The sequence below is a fragment of the Vicugna pacos genome, chromosome 10 (assembly GCF_048564905.1).
Source record: "Vicugna pacos chromosome 10, VicPac4, whole genome shotgun sequence".
Taxonomy (NCBI): Eukaryota; Metazoa; Chordata; class Mammalia; order Artiodactyla; family Camelidae; genus Vicugna; species Vicugna pacos.
In genome coordinates, this window is record NC_132996.1 from 25739473 (window position 1) to 25761286 (window position 21814).

The following is a 21814-nucleotide window of genomic DNA, read 5'->3' on the forward strand; positions in this document are numbered from 1 at the left end:
TCTTTTTTATGCTTCTTGGCATGCCCGGGGTCCCCTGTGAGCACCCCCAACACAGGCCTGACTGATGCTCAGGGGAGCAATGACATCATTCCTGAGTGAGCAGGGCCTAGTCACTGAGTCCGGCCATGTGAGAGCTGAGAGCTGGCCGGCCTGAGGGAGCATCCTGGCTCCCTGGTGGAGATCTGATCCCTGCCCCTTCTCCCGGCAGGTACCTCTACAACCGAATGGGCTACTGGAGTGACTGGTCTGTGCCCATCCTCATAACCACAGCTGCCGCCTTCACTTACGTTGCGGGCCTCCTGGTATGTGGGACTCTCTCAGGGGGCAGGTGGCCCTGCTCCCAGGGAGAAAGAGACCTGGCCTGGGCCGGGCTGATGGAGGGGCCCGCCCTGGACTAAGGAAGACAGCTGGCTTTTCTTTGAGCTTCTTGGGCTGCTGCACCTCTGGGGCTTGCTTCCTTCAAGGTGGAAGGTCACCTTGTTTTGCCCCATCCTGGCATGTTTTCCCCCGACCCCATGGGAGCCATCCCACCGTTAAGGCCCACTGCAGATTTCCTCTTCCAGGATCTTCTGCTTTGGTCCCAGACTCAGGTCAGTTTCGTGCTGGACTGGGGGCTTTTTGGGGACAAGGTTCAAGTCTGCTTCAGAATCCTAGGCTTTGGAACGCCCAAAAGATTAACTAGGTAGTCCAAGTGCAGGAGGGCCCAATGACCTCTTGAGGGAAGAATCCTAGAGGAATAGGAGCCTGGAGGCCTGGAATAATCTGGGAGGAGGCCAGGCTTGGGCTGGGCTGGGCACTGTCGTCGCCTACAGGGAGGGTTTGCTGACTGCTGGAGATAGGCCCAGACAGCAGTGGGGAGAAGGGTGTCTGGGGAACTGGCAGAAACACTCGGGGCACACATGGTGCCTGACTCTTGCCCTGCGGGCCCGCTGTTTAGGTCCTGGCACTATGTCACATCGCTGTGGGGCAACAGATGAACCTGCACTGGCTGCACAAGGTAGGGGCTGCTTACACGGAGGCTGGGGGAGGTGGGGGGAGGCTGGAGGCCGCAGCGGCAGAGGAAGAGCCTGGGCACGCCTTCCCTCCCCTGGATCATGATTGTAACTGTTCTGGTAGCTAACACTGAGGACCCGCTGTGTGTCCAGCACTGTTCTCACAGTCTAGACTTAGTAACTCATTTAACCCTCACACCAGCCCTATGACATGGGTACTGTTATCTCATTTTGCAGTTGGGAAAACTGAGGTACAAAGAGGTAAAGTAACTTGCCTAGACCTCCCACTTAAGAAGGGAAGGCTCCAGGATGCTAGTTCTGTAGCTGTGTGATTAACCAGCACAGGGCACAGCTCCAGCCCTCTGGCTGGCTCTGCCTACGGTCTCACCCTCTCTTCAGTGAGCTCATTCAAAACTCTGATCCAGTGATATTATTCCCAATTTAAAGCCCTTCCCACCACTTCTAGTACTCCCAGGATGATCCACACCCCCCAACCTGGCATTAAGGCCTTTTATGACTTGGCACCACTGATGTCTCCCCAACTGCTGTCACCAGATCGTCACCCTCAGCTCCTGCCACGAGACGTCTCAGGCCCTCCCAGTTGTCTGCCTCTTCTCTGCTTTACCCCTGCTCTCCGGCCCTCCCTCTCACTTTCCGACTCTTCCTTGGTTCTCCACCTACAGGAGGCTTCTCAGGCTCCCCCAGCCCCTGCAGCCCCTGCCACAGTCCTGGCATCTTGTTGTCCATTTCCGTCTGGCTCCCTGACCCCAACCCTCTCTGATCTGGGAGCTCTATGCAGACCAGAATTGATTATTCATCTCCGTGTCCCCAGTGCCCCGCGCAGGGCTGAGCCCAAAGCAAAGAGGCTCCATCCCTTCCAGAGCCTTGGCTGTCACTCATTGTTCATGGCACACGTGGTGCTGAATGCGTGGGGCTGATGCCTGCCCTTCCTGAGGCCCCAGTGGGCACAGGGGTGGCACAGAGCTGACCAACAGAGAGCCCCTCTCTCCCAGGAGCACCTGGGCCTTGAAGGGAAGCCAGGGACATCTCTTTTCCCCAAACCTGGCTCAGAGTGGTCACGCCACTTAGGAGGGGCAAGAAATGCCCAGAAATAACCATGACCCCATGAGATGGGTCCAGAGTGACTCTGAGGGGAGGGGCTCACTTCCAGCTAGCAGGATGTGGAGCAGGAACTGGAAGAAGGACCTGGTGAGCCTGGTTGGGCTGCATGGAATGGGAGGTGCCTGTGGGCGTCCGGGGCGGGGGGTGGGCTCTGAAATCTGGAGATAGGGAGCCAGACCCAGGTGACTGGAGTCCTGGAGGGATGAAGAACAGCAAGCCACCCCTGGTCCCCTCCTACCTTCCTCCTGCTTGTCACTCTTACCTAAGGTCTCCTCTGGGCTTCTGAAGTCCCCTCTGTGAGGAACTTTCTTCTCCCAGCTGCAAAGCTGACACTTGAAAGAACTGCACCCGCTGGCACCCAGGCAGGGGCTGGCAAATCTCCTCTGGGGCACGCCTAGCTCTCAGCAGGCCAGGGCACACCTCCTTGATCCTAGCGGAGAGGCGTCTGGAGGCGCCAAGCCAGTCGGCCAGCAGATCAGTGCAGGGGGTCTTCTCCTGGGGGCAGGGGGCTCAGATCCCTTCATCTGCACTGGTGCCAGCTCCCAGGGTATCAATCCTGCCTTCCTCTCCCCTCTGATCCCTCTCAAGAGATCTCAGCACGAGGACAGTCCCCAGGCAGAGCTGGTCCATAGCTGGACCCACTGTGCCAGGAGGGAGTGGGGCTCAGAGTGTTCAAGTAGGGCCTGAAATTCTACTCATCTATTTCTAAGATTCTATCATTTGACTCTAAAATCCTAAGGATTCCGTATTTGTTTTGTTTTAACCAATTTTTGACCTTTAATACATTGACAGGGTTCAAAATTTAAAAGGTGCCAAAAAAGCTCAAAATGTAAATCTCCCTCTTACCTTTCCAGAGATATTTTAAGCTCCCTCCCCTTCAGGACGTTAAGAGCATTCTCATCAGTGTTCATCCCACTCCTGTCCCACAACCTAATCCCTAGTTCCCGAGGTATCTAGCCAGTCCCCTGTTGATGGGCCTGATCAACATCCCAGTCACTTTCAGATCATTGCCAGGACAATGTGGCAGTGACCTGCATGGGGGAATTGCTGGGTTAAAAGTGTGTACTTTTCTAATTTGGATAGTTCTTGCCAAATTGCCTCCTTGCCAGGTGCCACCAATTCATGCTCCCTCAGTAATGCATGACTGTGCCTATAAAAACACCCTTGTCCATAAGGTGTCCAGAGATTTCTCGACTTTGCCAGTTCGATAAGGGAAAAGGGTAGTAACTCCGTGTAGTTTTAATTTGCATTTCCTTTATGATGAGTTAGATTTGGCATTTTTCACCTGCTTACGTCATTTGCATTTCCTTTTCTATAAACTGTCTCTTCGTATCTTTTGCCTTTTTTGCTGCAAGATTTGCTTTTTGCTTATTCATTTGCAGGAGCTCTGTATAGATACAGAAAATGAGGCCTTTGGCTGAAGAACTGCAAATAATCCTTCCTAGTTTGTCATTCATCTTTTGACTCTGCTGGTTATATTTTTGCCCTCGGATATTTTTTTATCCTTAACGATTTTTTATTCTCAAAGATTCTATCATCTCTTTTATGACACCTGGGTTTTGTGTCAGAAAAGGCTTTTCCACTCCAAGATTATAAAAAATTTCTTTGCAGTATCATTTGATAATTATGTTTCTACTTTTTTAACATTTAAACTTATGGAAGGGCATAGTGCGACCTTACTTTTTGCTTTTTAGATGGCTTCCCAGTGTTCCCACCTCTCTATTGGGTAATCCATCCTTTCCCCTATAATTTGAGATGCCACTTTTGTCATATACTAAATATTTTTATGTGATAGATTTGTTTCTAAGCTTTTTATTTACTTTTATCTATCTCTGTAGTCATATACCAGTACCATACTTAATGCTACAGTTTTATGCTATGTTTTCATCACGATCTTTATTTCAAGTCTCTGGTCCCCCCCGAGTCCTGAGTAAGGGAGGCCTGAAGGACAGAGGACCTCAGGGCAGTGCAGGGAGGGAACCATTTGCAGCAGGTCGGGTCCTATGAGCAGATCCAGTGTCCACTTGGGGCCTTGCCTCTCCTCCCCAGTCCTCCCAAAACTCCTGTTTCCTGGAAACCCCTTGCTGCTGAGCCTCCAGAAGTCCAGGGACCCAGGGCAGGAAGAAGAGGGTTGAAGGGTGCTGGGGGGCTTTACAGCAAATAGGAGGTGGTTTCCCTGAGGTACCTCCCTTCCTAACACCACTACTCCACAATCAGCTCAGAGACCACCATGGTGAGGGGCTCTGAGCACAGCTCCTGCCTCTTCAGGCTGTCTTTTCCCCGTTAATACCCCCAATGAATCCAGACTGCCCTACAAACAACCGGCCCAGGATCCACAGTTCTTCCTGGAGTCTAGCCTCAATCCCTCCAGCTGTGGCTCAGGAAGGCACACTCATACTGCATGTCAGGCACTGTGCCAAAACTATCATTTATTGGGTTACATGTGAGGTGCTTTCCACACTGTATTTTCTTTACTCCTTGTAATAATCCTGTTCATTTGATATTATGCCTACTTTTTTTTTAACATTTTTTATTGATTTATAATCATTTTACAATGTTGTGTCAAATTCCAGTGTTCAGCACAATTTTTCAGTCATTCATGGACATATACACACTCATTGTCACATTTTTTTCTCTGTGATTTATCATAACATTTTGTGTCTATTTCCCTGTGCTATACAGTGTAATCTTGTTTATCTATTCTACGATTTTGAAATCCCAGTCTATCCCTTCCCACCCTCTACCCCCCTGGTAACCACAAGTCTGTATTCTCTGTCCATGAGTCTATTTCTGTCCTGTATTTATGCTTTGTTTTTGTTTGTTTGTTTTTGTTTTTTGGATTCCACATATGAGCGATCTCATATGGTATTTTTCTTTCTCTTTCTGGCTTACTTCACTTAGAATGACATTCTCTAGGAGCATCCATGTTGCTGCAAATGGCATTATGTTGTCGGTTTTTATGGCTGAGTAGTATTCCATTGTATAAATATACCACATCTTCTTTATCCAGTCACCTGTTGATGGACATTTAGGCTGTTTCCATGTTTTGGCTATTGTAAATAGTGCTGCTATGAACATTGGGGTGCAGGTGTCATCCTGAAATAGATTTCCTTCTGGATACAAGCCCAGGAGTGGGATTCCTGGGTCATATGGTAAGTCTATTCCTAGTCTTTTGAGGAATCTCCACACTGTTTTCCACAGTGGCAATGCCTACTTTTAAAAATTAAAATTGAAAATTATCCCACTAACATTTAGTAAGCATTTGCTATTTTGCATCTGCAAAGCCATGATGCTAAACTCTTCGCTTGCATTTTCTCATTTTTATTTCCAAACCCCTTTCAGGTAGGTGTTCATTCTCCCCATTTCACAGCTCAGGAAACACACTTGGAGAGGTAAACCACCCCTGCTAACACAGTCATCGAGGGAGGTGATATAAGTGTGTCCCTGAACCCTGGGCCAACCGGCTGCCATTTGGACCACAGAACCCAGATTCTAACCACCCCCCACAAGAGGCCAACCTGTTGGCAAGGCTGGGTTCCCACTCCTCCCAGGTCCCCACACGTGTACCTCCTGAGTCCTCCATCCCTCCTGCTGTCCTCACAAACCACAGTTCCTCCAGCACAGAAAACCAAAGACCACTTTCTCAGAGAAGGACAGTGGGCTGCACTGGGCCTTCTGGGTGGGATTTATCCTTTCCAGTCAGATTTGAGGAATGGTGGTCACGTTGTTGGGAGTCAGTGCTGTTATCATGGCTTAAGGATGTGTATGGGGAAATCCCACAGATGTTGAACATTGTAATAATGCTACGCAGCATGGCGGGTGCCACTACAGCAACTGCAGAGCACAGAGAGAATAAAAATTTTAATTGTGTTAGGATTCTGGGAAATCAGTTTTATTACAAGTATTTCCACAAGCAGTTAAATAACTGTAATAGAACGCTCCCAGAGATGACCCTTCAGAGGTGCTTGCAGGGAGCCTGTGTGTTGCTGGCGGGGGAGGGCAGGGCGGATTCCCAGGGACACTGTAGCCCAGAAAGAGCACAACCTCCCAGACAGGCAGAATGGGGTTTGCTTCTGGATCCGCCCTCTCAAAGCTACATGACCAAGCAAACCCTTCTGCTCTCCGAGCCCCATTTTCCTATGTGTAAAATGAAGATGATAACACCTCAACTGGGATTTTACGAGAACAAACATGAAGAACAAGGAAAGTGCCTCCCACAGACCCAGGCCCACTTGGGCCCTCTGCACACTGTCATTTCTCTTCCTCCCATGTCCTCCAGGCTGGCACTTCAGTCCATAAGGGCCCCTACCCATTCCAGCCTTATTACTGCTTCTTATTGGAACATTTGTTTTCAGGCTGATGGGCTGGAACCACAAACCTCCAAAGGAAAACCTAATCCCAGACAAGAATGAATCTTCCCCGCCTGGCAGCCAACAAAGATGGATTAGCCTCTGTCTCTGGCCTTACCAGCTAGAAACTCAATTTAGAGCTTGTTCAGTCGTTTCGTTGGGAGGGTTCTCAGAATGCTGCTGCCTCCAGGAAAGGCACTGCATGAAGAGAAAAGGAGCGAGGGCCCTGCTGGCACAGAGAACAGCTGGAGGCAGGCACCAGGGGGTCAGGAGGGCTGGGTGTGGTGGTCTTGGCTGGCCCCTTAGGACAGTGGCGCTGTAGAAGGCTTCGTGGTAGAGGTGTGACCTGAGCAGGCCTGGTGGTGTGGAGAGGATAGGCAGAGTGAGATCCAGGGCCCAAGAGGGAAGCCCTGAGGGCTGAGTAGCCAGAAACTAGACATCACTTAGCATCTTGTGTTACACATTTCAGATCCCATCTGTCCCCAAAGCTTTCTGTCTTGCGAGGGTTCTGTCTAGTCTTTCATCACAGCTGTGCTCCCCACTTTGGGAGGGCAGCTCGCAGAGCAGAATCTGGAAGCTGGTGGCTGGGACTGAGAGTAAGCCTTGGCAACGGGGCAGGTGGGCCAGACCCCTGCTTCACCTCTGCTTGGTCCAGCCTGAAGACCAGGGTTGGGGAGTGGGCTGGGCTGAGCATCAGGCTCCTAAAGGGCCTGGCTCCTTAGCCTTTTACCCTGTGGCCTGGGCAAGTCACCCTTCACTACCTCCAGTAGAGCCCCTGTTTCCTCATCTGTCATGCTTGATGAAAGGTGGCTGGGAGGGCTGGGCGGGGCCTGGGACGGGACTTGCTGGGCTCATGGAGGCCCCCATTTGCTGAGGGTCTTCCCTCCTCACACCCTGAGCCCGGGGGCTCTGCCTCTGTCTTACCCAGCTCCAGCGCATTGGTCTCCTCTCCTCTCCACCCTCCCTTATTCGCTGGGTCTGCCTGCCTCCTCCTACTTCTGTCCCTTGCACAGTCGGTAGTCTGTCTGGCTGTCTCTGGCTTTCTTTCAGTTGGTGCCTATCTCTGCTCTGCTTTGTCAGCCTCTCTCACACTCTCCACTCTCCCCTGTCCATCTCTCAGCCTCTCCCTGTCTTTCTACCTCTGCTCTCCCTCTCATGGGGACCCTTGGGCTGTCCAGGATCTGACGCTGCCCTGACCCTCTGGTGGCTCTTCCCCTTCCAGATAGGGCTGGTGGTTGTCCTGGTGGCCACGGTAGTGGCCATGTCGGCCGTGGCCCAGCTGTGGGAGGACGAGTGGGAGATACTGCTGATCTCCCTGCAGGTAAGTGGGGGTGGGGGGCTGGGCAGCTGCTTCCCCAGGACCCTCGAAACAAAGCAATGCCTTCTCGTCTCTCCCATTTTTCCAGACCAAGGCCCAGAGTGGGTAGGGAGGGGTCCACATCACATAGCAATTCAGAGGCAGAGACGGTACTACAACCCAGGGTCCCTGGACTCCCAGTTTCCTCCATGGAAAAATGGCCACAGAGTTGCCTGCCCCATGGATAGAGATAGGCTGTGAGGATGTGGGTGACCAGAGGGCTTAGGCACAGCTGGGAGCCAGTGATCTCTCTTGCCCTTTCCTGCACACCAGGGCACAGCGCCATTCCTGCATGTGGGGGCCCTGGCCGCCATCACTGCACTCTCCTGGATCGTGGCAGGACAGTTTGCCCGTGCAGAGCGGTCCTGTAAGTACAACTGGGCAGGACCTGCCCCTCACCCCAACCATGTTCTCCAAGTACCAAGGCCAGCTTGTCCTGCCCCAACCTGGATATTACCTGGGTGGCCTGGGGATACTGTGGGACCCTCACTGTCAGCGTAGGGGGTCCTGGTCAGCGTGGCCTGCAGGTTCCACAGAGGTTGCAGCCTCGGCCTTGCATGTTTCCTCTTCTGTGTCTTTACATCTGTGTGTTTGAGGCCAGGTTCACCTTCCTGGGAAGAATGAGGTTTCTCCTTGGTACAGGGTCCCCTTGGAGCATCTGGGTTCTGACAGGTGGAGGGAGGAGGGGTCCAGCTTGCCCTGCCAAGCTGCCCAGGGCTCATGGTTGGGCCCATGTCTACAGCCTCCCAGGTGGCCATTCTTGGTACCTTCTTCGCTGTCGTGTTTACCCTCTACCTGGCCCCTCTCACCATCTCCTCTCCCTGCATCATGGAGAAAAAGGACCTGGGTCCCAAGCCTGCCCTCATCGGTCACCGCGGGGCTCCTATGGTGAGTGCCACCTGAGGGCCCTAAAGACCAGGGTGAGGGGTGGCGAAGCAGCCATTCCAGGGGAAAATGGGCAAAGACCTATCTCCTTGTAGGAGGAGCTTGCAGGGAAATGGATATAATACCTGTAATGTACTAAAGCAACAATTTTTAACCCTTTTGGTGGGGGGTAGTATGTAAAGGATTGGTGAAAAGAGAGTGCTTGGTTGGGATCAAGTCCTGAAGAGCCTGAAATCATCTTGCCGAAAAGATAGAACTTTTATCCCAAGCCCTGGAAAGACACCACCAGGTTGTGGGTTAGGAAGGCCCAGGAGAGAGAGATGTTGGGAGAGGAGAGCTGGGCCTGCGGGCGGGGACAAGGCAGCAGGAAAGCCCACCATGCTGTGCAGGAGGCTCAGAGCCCACTGCTAAAGCGAAACATTTGAACTGGGGTGAAACAGAGAGGAAGAGTCAAAGTCAGCACCCGCTCCTCCTCTGACACCCCTGTGACCCCACAGTAGGCCCTGCCTTTAAGAGGACGTGCTCCAGAGCCAGGCTTCCATGCTCCCTGGCAGCTGTGGGAACCTGGGCCAATTCCAGCTTCTCTGTGCCTGGTTTTCTCATCCTATACCTTGGGATAATGGGAATGCCTGCACCATAGGACCACAAGAAGCAGGAATTAGCGCATGTGAAGTGCCCAGGTTAGAGCCTGGCTCACAGAAAGTAAGAGTTAACTTTCCTGTTACCTTGGACCAGCCCTTGCCCTTCTCTAGACACAGTTTCCTGACCTATGAAAACTTTGAACCTGTTTTCAACTGAGACAGTACCACTTCTCACCACCAGAGGGTGCTTGGGGACTCCGTGAGAGCTTTTTCTTGGTGGTCACAGTAATTGGGAGTTCCATGGTGTCACTGAATTTCAGGGCAGTCAAAGGGGCCTCACAAAGTAAGCGTTTAAAAGTCTGTCAGGGCTGTGAATCACCCTGAAGGTTCTACCCCTCACTGGGTGTGGGGGGCATTAGTGTGTTCATTGTCTAGAAAAGGCTCTGAGACCTGTACCCCTGAGCTGGACCCTGATGCCCTCCCACCACACCCCGTGAACAGTGCTGCTCCTAGCACCTCCTGGAGGCAACCAGCTGGAAAGGCCATGGTTTTGGAGTCAGGAATCTGGATCTGAGATCCAGCTTTGCCACGTGCTCTCTGGGTCTCGGGAGGTTTTTGGTCCCCTCCAAGCCTCCTGCTGCTGACTTTAGTGAGGATGAGTAAGAGCACATTCTTCCAGAAGGCAGGACCCCAGACTATAGCTGCTTTTCTCTCTGTGACCCCCATTACCCACCCCACCTGCTCTGGAGGCCATGGGACAAGAGGGCGTGCTGAGGCAGGGTGGAAGGAGCAAGGGGAGGGAGGGAGCAAGGTGGCCCTCGTGTGGATTGTTTTTTTAGCAGAAAGATTTCAAACATTCACAGAAGTGGAAAGAATAGTATAATAATGCAATACACCTTCAACATTTATCAACATTTTACCATTCTTGTCTCATCTATCTGCTTTTTCCCCCCTGCTTCAACATTTAAAGCAAATCCCAGACATACTATTTTACTCATTCTTACTTAAGGATGTATCTCTAATACATAAAGGCTTTTTATTTTTTATTTTTATTTTTTGAGGGAAGGAGGTGATTAGATTTATTCACTTATTTTTGATGGAGATAGTGGGGATTGAACCCAGGACCTCATGCATGCTAAGCACATACTCTACCCACTGAGCTATGCCTGTCCCTCCACCCCCCCCAAGCCCATAAAGGCTTTTTAAAACAGAACCACAACCACAAGGCTGCTGTTACATTAGGTTTATTCACCTATTTTTGATGGAGGTAGTGGGGATTGAACCCAGGACCTCACGCATGCTAAGCACATACTCTACCCACTGAGCTATGCCCACCCTCCCACCCTCTAAACCCATAAAGGTTTTTTAAAACAGAACCACAACAAATGCTGTTACACCCAACCAAATTAATAATTCCTCAATATTATCTAATACTGAATCAATGTTCAGTTTTCCTTTGTTGTCTCAAAAATACTTTTTTATAGTTGCATTGTGAAAAATTAGGATCCAAACGGGGCCCACATGAAGCATATGGTTGAGGTCTTCTAAGTATCTTTTAGTCTATAATAACGCTCCTCTTTTTTTCCCCCATATGCTGTTTATTTGTCGAAGAAATGGACTCATTTGTCCTGTAGAATTTCCCGCATTGTGTGTCTGGCTGATTGTGTCCTGGTGGTAGTTCTTAAGGGGCTGGCATGGGGTCTGACACATCTCCCTGTGTCACTGTGAATGCCTAAGTATTGGTGTCTACACTTGTGTGTATCTGCCTGTCGGGGGGTTTGACTCTGGGTCCACACATCTGTGTGTGGTAAGCCCAAGTGCTCATCCCTGTTTTGGAGACACTGTCCATGTGCCCTTGGAGATATCATTCCTATGTGGGTGGCCTGTGCATATGTGCATACTTTAATATTTCATAAGACCAACTCCAAAGCTGGGCCTCTTAACCACCCGGCCCACGTGCACATTTCTGACAAATAACCCCACCTGGGCTTAGGCCTAAGGCAGTGGGGGTCTTCTTTCTCCAGGAGGCCAGCTCCTAACCCCGGGAGACCTGAGTTTAAAAAACCTCCAGAAAAGATTTTTCCTTTCCCAAACACTTCCTCTGCCCCGCAAGGGTCTTCATAGCCTCTGCCACACTCTTCGTGTCTACCTAGTCTACCTGCTACCACTCCAGCCCACGTGGGAGGGGACATTGATACCTCTCAGGTGGTCACTTGTGGGAGGTCTGGGCACAGGGCATATAAAGATGATCGGGCAGGAACGCCATTAAATCCACACCTCTCTAGATGCCTCTGTGGGGTCTCACACAGCCCACTAGACCTAGAGACAAGGCAGTACATCCCCCAGGGAACATGAGGGAAAAGGGAAGAAAGGAGCTCACACTGCAGAGACTGCTGACGTCTGTTACCTCACCTATGAGCTTGATAAAATCAGCCCTTTTTTTTAATGGCTAAAGAAACCAAGGTCCAGAAGGTGAAGTGACAGCCCAGGTTGGTGACTGGGAAGGTAAATTGCTCCTTCTCAGCTCTAAAGCCTTTGCCTTGCCAGGCTGCTTCCCAGAGTATGTTCTGTGCTGGGGAACAGCATGGCCAGAAGGAGAGAAGATGAGAATAAGCATGTCTTGGTAGGAATGGGATAATCCACAGGAGCACGCTCCACCCATCCCTCTCTGCCAGAAGTCCTCCCTGTCGTCTGTCCCACACCACACCTGGTCCTAGCCTAGTCCTTGGTATGGTGCTGACCCCCAGTGGCAGCAAAGTGTATGACAGGATCATCAGACCAGACAACTAGGGAGGGAAACGAACCCCAACTCGGAAGGACCCTCAGAGAACAGTGAATGTACACCCCCAAGTGGCAAGTGGGGAAACTGAAGCCCACAGGATAAAGAGATGCAGTAAAAGTCACAAACTTAATGAACGGCAGAGTTTGGACTAGAACCAGGATTTTCCGATGTGTATGTTATAGGGTTAACAGTTGTCATTTATTAAGCACTTGCTATATGTCAGGCAACGTGTTAGGGGCTTTTAATCCTTATAACACTCCAGGAGATAGTCTTGTCATGTTTATATATATGTGGGAATGGGTCACCTGACTGACACTCTGCCATACTACCTTCCCTCTCCTCTCCCTTTGGGAATCTCCACCTGGACTCAGGGTATAATTAGGAGGAAACTTGGCATTCAGCCCAGCCCAAGACTGCATACAGGCAGAGGACTGTACAAAAAAAAAACCCTCCCACCCCCACATTTATATACATCAACACTAGCCACCCCTGTCTCTCCCCTCAAACCTGTGAGGCAGGTGTGATTTAACAGATGAGGAAACTGAGCTTCAGAGAAGCTGTGTAGGTGCCCAGGGCCCCACAGCTACTGCTTGGAGGAGTGAGAACTGGAACCAGGCCTACACCAGCTTCCTAACATGGAAGATTTCCCATTGACTGGGGAAGAGTACATCAGTTAAATTTCAACCCTCCCCACCACCTTCCTCCCCAGCTCGCCCCAGAGCACACGCTGATGTCCTTCAGGAAGGCGCTAGAGCAGAAGCTGTATGGAGTCCAGGCTGACATCACCATCAGGTAGGTGTGGCGGCCCGGAGGACAGCATCTCTTCCTCTCCTCAGCACATCCACATCCAGGTATCTACTGGAGAAACCTCTGGTCCCAGAGCCTTGGAGGTGGGAGAGCAGAGGCTAGGATTATCCACTGCAGGGCATGTTAGTGCAAATAAATATTGTGCCAAATTCCAGGATATAAAACGGAGGGGGGAAAAAGACACTTTTGGTTCAAGCAGGGCTGAGGTGAGGACCTGGAGTCCTGCCACAGATCCACTTAATATAAAGACTATATCTATATGGCTCAGCGAGATGGAGCTCAAACATTGTGATGAGTGAAATATGCAAGTTGTAGAGTGATACATTCACTGTGATGTCAGTTACATTTTTAAGGATCACTTAAAAATGATTTATACATTTTCTACACATAGATATGTAAGATATGTAAGTATGTGTTAGTGTAAAGGGCAAGGAGAATCCACACTGATCTGATAACATCTCGGAGAAGAGGAGAGGGACAGGGCTGCCACTTATAGGTCCACAGGTTGTGTATTGAACAAGGGCACCACATATGTGAGGACATGATTCCCATTATAGACACAGAATTGTGTATTTATCAAAACTTTCTAGCAGATGGTAGAAAAACTCCTTGAGGAAGGGGAGCACAGATGCCTTGTACTGTTTCACACTAAGCTACTTTATGGGGCTACTGGTAACCCCAGCAAGGTAGACCAGGATAATGGTAGGGTGGAATCTGTCAAAAGGGCTTGCATTTGCACTATTCTGATAGTGGCTTCATGTGGAGTGGGTTCTAAGCCAAGTTTTACCATTTATTTTTCTGGTGGGCCTTCAGTTAGATACTGCCCTCTCCAGCCTCAGTTTCCCCATTATCAAATGAGATAGCACCTACCTTCCAAGACTGCTAAGAGAATAGGCCCAGCTCTTCCCTCCTCAGCAGTCCCCACGCCTGTCTGACCCTCAGAGAGAGCCAGAGGGAGTCATTTAGTCCACTGACCTCCCTCTGCAGATGTGGAACCTAAGACCTAGAGAGGGGCAGAGCCTGCCTGGTAGGTTGGTATAGGTGGGCAAGGAGGAGTGTGTGGGAGGGGCAGGTGAGGGACGTAGGTGGGCAGTGACCCCATGGCCCCAACCCTCCCACAGCCTGGACGGTGTGCCCTTCCTCATGCACGACACCACCCTGCGACGCACCACCAACGTGGAGGAGGAGTTCCCGGAGCTTGCCCGCAGGCCTGCCTCCATGCTCAACTGGACCTTCTTGCAGAGGCTCAATGCCGGCCAGTGGTTCCTGAAGGTCTGGCAGCACCTGTCCCAGTCCTAGGCATGGAAAGCATGGGTGGGGACCCCATGGAGTGAGAGGGCCAGGGGCAGCCATCAGCTCAGGTGACCCCTACTCACTGAGCTTCCCCGACTCACAGCTAGGCTGGTTAGTGGCTTCCTTGGGCTCCTGCCACTGCAGCCCAGATGTCGTGGGTGTCACTGCTTGTCTGGTTCTGTCTCCCCACCAGAAAAATTTGATAATGATTATAATGGTTAATAGTTAAAGTTGTTAAAGCTGCAAAACTGTAGAAGGTTTGTTCTCTGGTCTGAAATGCCACTGAAGGAAAAACTACTGAGGTCTGGGAGAGGTTCCAAGGGAATCAATCTTTTGGTAAGCAGACTGGGACAGAGGCTAGAATGGGTTCTCCTGGAGCCCCACAGGGCCACAGCCTTCAATTTGCCTAACTTGCACACACCAGCAGACACTGACAGATCAGGGGTCTCCAAGTTTGGTAGCCAGGAAGGCACACGGAGGCCCCATAGGACTGGTGAGATAGCTACGTGCGTCCCTGTCTCTGCCAGACGGACCCCTTCTGGACGGCCAGCTCCTTGTCACCCTCCGACCACAGGGAGGCCCAAAACCAGTCCATCTGCAGCCTAGTGGAGCTCCTGGAGCTGGCCAAGGGCAATGCCACGCTGCTGCTCAACCTGCGTGACCCACCACGGGAGCACCCTTATCACAGCAGCTTCCTCAATGTCACACTGGAGGCCCTACTGCACTCGGGCTTCCCCCAGCACCAGGTGAGGTCCTGCAGCCCAGTCTCATCCAGCTCTACCCCTAGGGAGCCCTGCCCTTCCCCTCTGGGAGCACCGCCCAGCCCTGCCCTGCTTCGCACCCCCACCCCCAGCCTGCCTGGAGTCTTGCTCGGCAATAAACTCACCGCATGCTCTCTTCAGACCTCAGCTTCCCATTTGTAAAATGAGGGTAGCATGCCCCTCACCTCCCTGACAGGGTCATCATGGAGTCAAGAGGGAACAAGAAAGTTCTTTAAAATGCACAAAGGGCAGAAGCAGGGCCTGTTCTTGGGAACACAGTACTTCTGTGAAGTGTTGCCCACATCCTTGTGGTGTAATATCTGGGGATCAGAGGAATCCAATACCAACTATGACAGCACACTGGACACTGGTGTCCCACATGCAGAGTAACTGATGTTTGAGAGATTATCAGTCTTGTCCTGACTTGGGTCTGGAGGGGAAACTTCCTGAAATGTTGCCAGAGCAATTCCCAGCCTTGGCTGGGACTGAGTCGTCCCTGGAGATGATTATTACATGTAAGTTTTCACTGCATGCCAGGTCCTCTCACTTTTACCCCCTCCAGGTACTCCATTAGGGAGGGGTAGACATCCTAACCCCACCTTACAGAAGAGAAACCTGAAGCTGCTCCTCTCCTGCCCGCAGGTCCTGTGGTTGCCTAATAGGCAGAGGCCCTTCGTGCAGAAGGTGGCTCCTGGCTTCCAGCAGACATCGGGTTCCAAGGAGGCAGCTGCCAGCCTGCGGAGAGGCCACATCCAGCGGCTGAACCTGCGTTACACTCAGGTGTCCCGCCAGGAGCTCAGGTGCCCAGGCTCACCTGGAGGACTGGACTCACGGGGCTCAGGGTCCAAAGAGCAGAGGTGGCGAACAATCAGGCAGACCTGGGTTGTATGTGAGCTTGGCCCTCTGGGGGTGGGGATGCCTTCTTCCAGGGTCAGTTGTGAGGATGGCATGAGGTTGTGAAGGGCCCTGCTTTACAAGCTTCCGACACGGGTCCAAGGGCCAACCAGCCTCTGTCCCTGCCCCACAGGGACTATGCATCCTGGAATCTGAGTGTGAACCTCTACACGGTCAATGCCCCGTGGCTCTTCTCCCTGCTGTGGTGCGCGGGGGTCCCGTCTGTCACCTCTGACAACTCCCACACCCTGTCCCAGGTGCCTTCCCCACTCTGGATCATGGTGAGTTGCGGGGATGTTGGGAGCAGACAGCTGCCTGTGACACCAGGTGTGGGAGGCAGTTTCCATACTTGGGGCTGTCTCTCTGTGGAGGTCTCAGGGTGGGGGAGTGCAGGCAGGTGGGGGTGACAGGCATGAGGCACGAAGAGGATTCCTATGGCCTCTGGGGTCTGCACTAAGGTGCTGGGAGGTAGGAGGAACCTGGGCCTGAGCCACATGATGAAAAACATCAAGAGCCCTTGAAAAATAAATACCTCCTTGGGCTTTTTTGGCTTGGGGGATTATCATGTTTTGTTTTAAAGGAAGGGAAGTTATTGGGGAAAGAGGGTAATAAGACAAGAATAAAATCTGTTCAGAGATTACAGCCAGTAAGACCAGTTTTCAGCTGGTTGACCCAGCACCTGAAGACAGACCTGAGTTCCAGTCCCAGTTCTGCCAACCGGGGAGCTTGGGGAGCCCTTAACCTCCCTCCTGTGCTCCCACTGCCACCTCCCTGAGGACATGCAAGGCAGATGGACAGTCCCATTAACAGCTAAGACAATGACAGTGAACCAGATCTAGGTTACAGGTGGTTATCTCCGTCTACTCACCCACTGTCCTTTAAAACCTCTGAAGGCTCAGCTTGGAATGAGATGATGTAACTGACTGTGGCGGCAGGAGCTATGAGCACAAAATTTGAGGCCACAGGAGCTGACCAACAGCAGGAAGTGCCCCTCACCCAGCCCCAACCCCTCCTCCACACATTACCTGAGATTGAGGGGGTGGGAGGCCTGGCCAGTCTGGAGGCTTTGCCCTCCCTGTCCCCTCTCTACGCATCCCCTGGGGAGGAAGCCCCCACACTCCACACCCTACAATGAGAGCCACACGGATGCCACACACCTCTTCACCTGCTAGTCACATCACACCCTCATGTTCAGCTACTTGTCTTTCATTATTCAGCTCTCACTTTAAGCCCCTTAAGCACACAGACCTTCTAGGTTTAACACATACCACCTCTACTCTGAACACTGCACAGATCTCTCTTATCCTGTGTACACATACACACACACCCAAACCTGGTGCCTAGAGCCCACTTCTACAAAGTATAATCTCAAGCCCCCTCCAGGACCTCCTCTGCCCCTCCCTGATTGTGATGTGGGGTCCTCCTGCCCATGGACCCTTGGTCTGGACCAGCCATGACTGGAGGCTGGCCACGGGCCATCTGTCCACAGCCCCCGGACGAGTACTGCCTCATGTGGGTCACCGCCGACCTGATCTCCTTCACCCTCATCATTGGCATCTTCGTGGTCCAAAAGTGAGTAGGCCCTGACTACCTTCCATGGCCTTCCCTGCCCAAGACAGGCCAGCCCCCACCCTAGCCAGGTGAGCGTCCTCCTGAGCCCTCAGCCAGGAGTTGTCCTGACCAGACCACCCTGTTCAGGGAAGGAGGCCTCCCAGTGGCCCCCAGCCTGTCCCCTCTCAGCCAGAGCAGGGTGGCTTCTGGAATGAGCAACCAGCTGGGAGTCCCGAGCCAAGCTGTGCCAGGATTTGCTGTGTGGACTTGGGCAAGTTTTGGTTCCCCTCCAGGCTTGTCTCCTTGCCTGTTACCTAGGGTATGGGTTCCCACAGCACTCACACAGTCATGCCAGGCTGCAGACCTCTCCACCCCTCAGGACAACAGCTGGGGTGGTAGCCACAGGGGAGGTGAGGGTTGGTCCCAGGAGGTTTTAGGGCCAAGCTGGGGCCCCAACTCAACCATAAAGCAGCGGGCTGGGGTTTTATTCTTGACTGATGTTCTCTCTCTGTCCCATACTGCTCTGATCCGGCGCATGTCCCTCCTCTCTCTCCCTCCCCTTCCCCTTCTCTGCTGCACTCTGGCATCTCACAGCTATCACTTGATCAGGTAATTCTGGTGTGGTCCTCCTCCTCCTGCTCCTCTTTCTCCCTTCTCGCCGCCGCCCCTTCTCCACTTCCGTTCAAAAGCCTGCCTCTTGAGAGCCCTGGGCCCGGGTCACCCTCCCAGACACCTTCCCTGCCTGAAGCCTCCTCTCCTCCCCTCCTTTCCCCTGCAGTCCTCCCTTCTCTCTTCCCATCTTGCCGTGTGTGTCCCTCTGCTCTCTGTTCTTCCCACAGACGAGGAACAAGTGTTTCCTTGTATGTTGCTGACCTGGCCTCTCTCAGCACCAAAGCATTTCCCTCTGGGGAGGGGGTTCTTCCTTGGCATCACCCCTACCTCCACTCCCAAGTTTGGCACTCTGGGCAGGGCCTTCACCACTACCTGCCGCACAGCCTATCAAGTTCTCTCTCTCCCTGCCCACCTGTTGCTTCCCCACCTCTCACATCGCTCACTCTCTATTTTTCTGTCTGTCTCTCTCATCTGTTCCTATCACTTCTTCACTTTCTGACTCCCAGCCCGCATCTCCCCCCATGTGCACAGCGTCCCCCACTTTCCTCTGGGAAGGATCCCCAGTGGTTGAGCTTCCTATCCCTGATGTACCTTGCTGTGCAGACCCGGCCGGGCCTGACACTTTCCTCCTGGGTTTAATGTTAATTTCCAAGGTAAGACCTAAGTCCTGGGGATCCAAGTCCCCCTTGGTCAAGTGCCTTGGGCCTTCCTGGGTCAGGCACCTTCACTGACCAGCTTCTAGGAGGAGGAACTCTGTGCTCCCTGACTGCGGGACTGAACCCAGCAAACAGCCATTTACCTGGTCCTTCCACCATCTCAGTCGGCATATGTACACACGTGGTGGCTGGGTATGTACTGGGCCTGTAGCAAGGAGTCAGGCCTTCCCACCCAGAGCCCCAGTGTGCTCCATGGATACAACCAGGGCAGCATCACTGTCTTCCTGGGGGTCAGGAAAGGCCTGATGGAGGAGAGGACCCTATGGAAGAAGATCATTTCCCTGTGGGCCTCATTTTTCCATTCATTCACTCATCAAATAGTTATAGTACTCAGTGCTAGGGGGTGGGGTGGACACAGCGATAAGTAAGAGACCCAAATGCTGTCCTCAAGGACATGTAGGGCAGCCAGCCCAGCAAGAGTGCAGGCTGCCTTCCCCTCTGCCTCTGGCTTTCCCCTTGTCTGTCTGCTTTATTCATCCACCTGTCTGCCTGTCCTTTCTGTTCATTTCTGCTGTGCTGATCCCATTTGGAAACAACCGATTTCTGGTGAAGTCTGGGCTCCCTCCACCCACTCCAGCAGGGCTCAGGGCCCTGAGGGATTGGGTTTTTGTTTCCAAACTGATCCCCACTTCCCTGAGTGGGGGTGGGGGTCCAATGAGTCCTTCTGTCTAGGTTCCAAGAAAAATATAAGTTCAAAGGCCAGGGATTTGGGGCTAGTTCAGAAAAACTTTAACAGCAAAAACTGTACCCAGGGCTGTGCAAAGGAGCCCAAGTTCTCCCAGCTCTGCCTGGTCCCTACATGACCTATGCAGCCCCATCTCTCAGCCCATTCAATTAATTTTGCCCCCAGTTTTCCCCATCATTAAAGGGGTAACACCCCAGCCTGCCCCTCCCCATTAGGGATTATGCACCCCACTCCTTCAGGGCTGTTGGAACAGAGCAGCAGCAGGCCCCACCCTGAAGTCACTCCAGCACCCTTGCCTTGTGCACCCGTGAAGATAAGCTCCCTGCTGTCTCCCCTCCCCTCCCTGCTTTCCTTCACTTCCTCTGGGGGTTCCTCACTGGCTTCACTCAGCCTGGTTCTGATGGTGGAGCTGTAGGTGACATCAGCTGGGGCTCCTCAAGACTGGTGTGTATCCCAGGTGGGTCATCAGAGTTCATGCCTGCTAAGAACCCCCCACCCCCAAATTTGTCCTATCCAAAGAGAGCTAGGTGTATAACTGGGGGCACCTGAAACATAAGTAACCAACCCCAAACCATCTTCCTGGGCAAGGGGAGTAGATCTAGGGTTCTAGAGGTAAGAGGACTGGAGAGCCCTGGCTGAGAGCAGACTCTGACTCAAGCCCCAGCTCTGCCCTTCTCTGGGCCTCAGCTTCCCCATCTGTACCAGACAAGAGTCCTGCTGGTCTCAGGCCAGATCCAGAGAAAACATGGGAGTGGGCAAGATCCCTGCTCCCAGGAAGGGAGGGGAAAGACCTGATGCCCATGGGGCTGTCTCTGCAGGTGGCGCCTGGGTGGCATACGGAGCTACAACCCTGAGCAGATCATGCTGAGCGCTGCGGTACGCCGGACCAGCCGGGACGTCAGCATCATGAAGGAGAAACTCATCTTCTCAGGTGTGCAGCCCTGCAGATAGGTTGAGATAGGCTCTGTGCTCTGTTCTCTGCACCCAACACATGCACACAGGTGGGTATGTACACACTTCACACGCAGCACATACCGGTAGGGACACGGTACAGATACCCACCTAGCTTCATGCCCACACTGTACAGAGGTGTGCAAATACACACACACACACAGAAATGTGCACCCCTCCACATGCAGCCAGGTACTGTGGCTCAGTGTTAGCCCTATGGGTGGTGTGCAAGGGTGACATACAGGGGTGGAGGGAGGAGGCTGCTTTGAAGGCCCATCCTGCCATGCCTGGTTCATACATAGACCCCACAAATATTGATTTCACCTCTGCTTGCTGCTAACCCCTGTTGACATTCCCAGTCTGATGGGGGAGGCAGCTGTAAACACACACATGGAAAATTAGGTGTCATGAGAGCTCTAACAGATGGGGGTGCTGAGCCAGAGTGGGGTGCAAGGAGGACAGAAGGGTTCAGACCTCCCTGGAGCAGTTAGGAAGGTTTTAGGGCCTACTTTACGGGGGGATATAGCTGAAATGGGAAGGAAGGGCATTCCAGGCAGGAACAGCATGTGTTCAGAGGTAGTGATGGGGCACTGCTTGCTGGGCACCAAGAACTAAACATCATTGTACCTGGCTTGAAGGGACGGCCTCTGGCTGACTCACCCCAGGATGGCACTTGGGAAGAACTTGGGCCTCAAGTGTGTGTGGTCAGGAGCTTGGGCTTTGTTCTGATAGCAGAAGAGGATTACAGGTAGATTTTTCTTTGTTACCATAGGGCTGTAATAAAGTACCATGAACTGAGTGGCTTAAAAACCAAAATGTATTATCTCAGTTCTGAAGGCCAAGGGTCCATTATCAAGGTGTAAGCAGGGCTGTGAGGGAAAGATCTGGTCCTGGCCTCTCCCCTTTGCTTGCAGATGCATCTCTGTGTCCAAAGGTCCCCTCTTTATAAGGACACCAGTCATTTTGGATTAGAGCCCACCCTGATGACCTCATATTAACTAATTACATCTGTAATGACCTTATTTCCAAAGGTCACATTCTGAGGTGCCGGGATTAGGACTTCAACATATGAATTTTGGGAAACACAAATCAACCCTTAACAAGGGTGGAGGGTGGGTTAGAGGGGGAAGGTGGGGGCAAGGAAACCAGTAATTCAGATGAGAGATGCGGGCATGGAAACAGAGGAAAGATTTGAGAGACATTTAGGAGCCAGATGGACCTGGATTCAAATATCAGCTTATCCCCCAGCTGTGTGCACAAGAGCACATGATCTAACCTCCCTCAGCATCAGACTCCTCATTTGTAAAATGGGCTAGCTTCCCCTCACAGGGTACTTGGGAGGGTTAGTGCCACATCTGGCCCAGAGGGGTACTTGGTATACACAGCTTAAATGAACCAGAGCCCAGTGAGGCTGACTCTCAGGAGCCTGTGAACATCTACTCATTCACTTATTCCTTCCACAAATACATGCCAGGC

At 52.2% G+C, this 21814-nt stretch overlaps 1 protein-coding gene and 1 long non-coding RNA gene across 5 annotated transcripts in view; one reads left to right on the forward strand and one right to left on the reverse strand.

Moving 5' to 3' along the window:
* Positions 1-21814, forward strand: part of GDPD5 (glycerophosphodiester phosphodiesterase domain containing 5) — an 83107-nt gene that overhangs the window by 59315 nt on the left and 1978 nt on the right. For all 4 annotated transcript variants that reach the window (XM_015238432.3, XM_072969184.1, XM_031681357.2 and 1 more), the window contains 12 exons: positions 209-302; positions 938-997; positions 7686-7784; positions 8094-8187; positions 8563-8708; positions 12778-12860; positions 13997-14147; positions 14696-14914; positions 15572-15729; positions 15957-16104; positions 17313-17395; positions 20206-20318. In XM_015238432.3, coding sequence (XP_015093918.1) covers positions 209-302; positions 938-997; positions 7686-7784; positions 8094-8187; positions 8563-8708; positions 12778-12860; positions 13997-14147; positions 14696-14914; positions 15572-15729; positions 15957-16104; positions 17313-17395; positions 20206-20318 — 1448 coding nt within the window. The remainder of the gene's footprint in view (positions 1-208; positions 303-937; positions 998-7685; positions 7785-8093; positions 8188-8562; positions 8709-12777; positions 12861-13996; positions 14148-14695; positions 14915-15571; positions 15730-15956; positions 16105-17312; positions 17396-20205; positions 20319-21814) is intronic.
* LOC140698679 (uncharacterized) lies at positions 12696-16678 on the reverse strand. Its single transcript, XR_012076508.1, has 4 exons — positions 15744-16678; positions 14045-15664; positions 13746-13806; positions 12696-12951 (listed from the first exon to the last, which is right to left on the reverse strand). It is a non-coding gene; the product is annotated as an uncharacterized lncRNA (long non-coding RNA).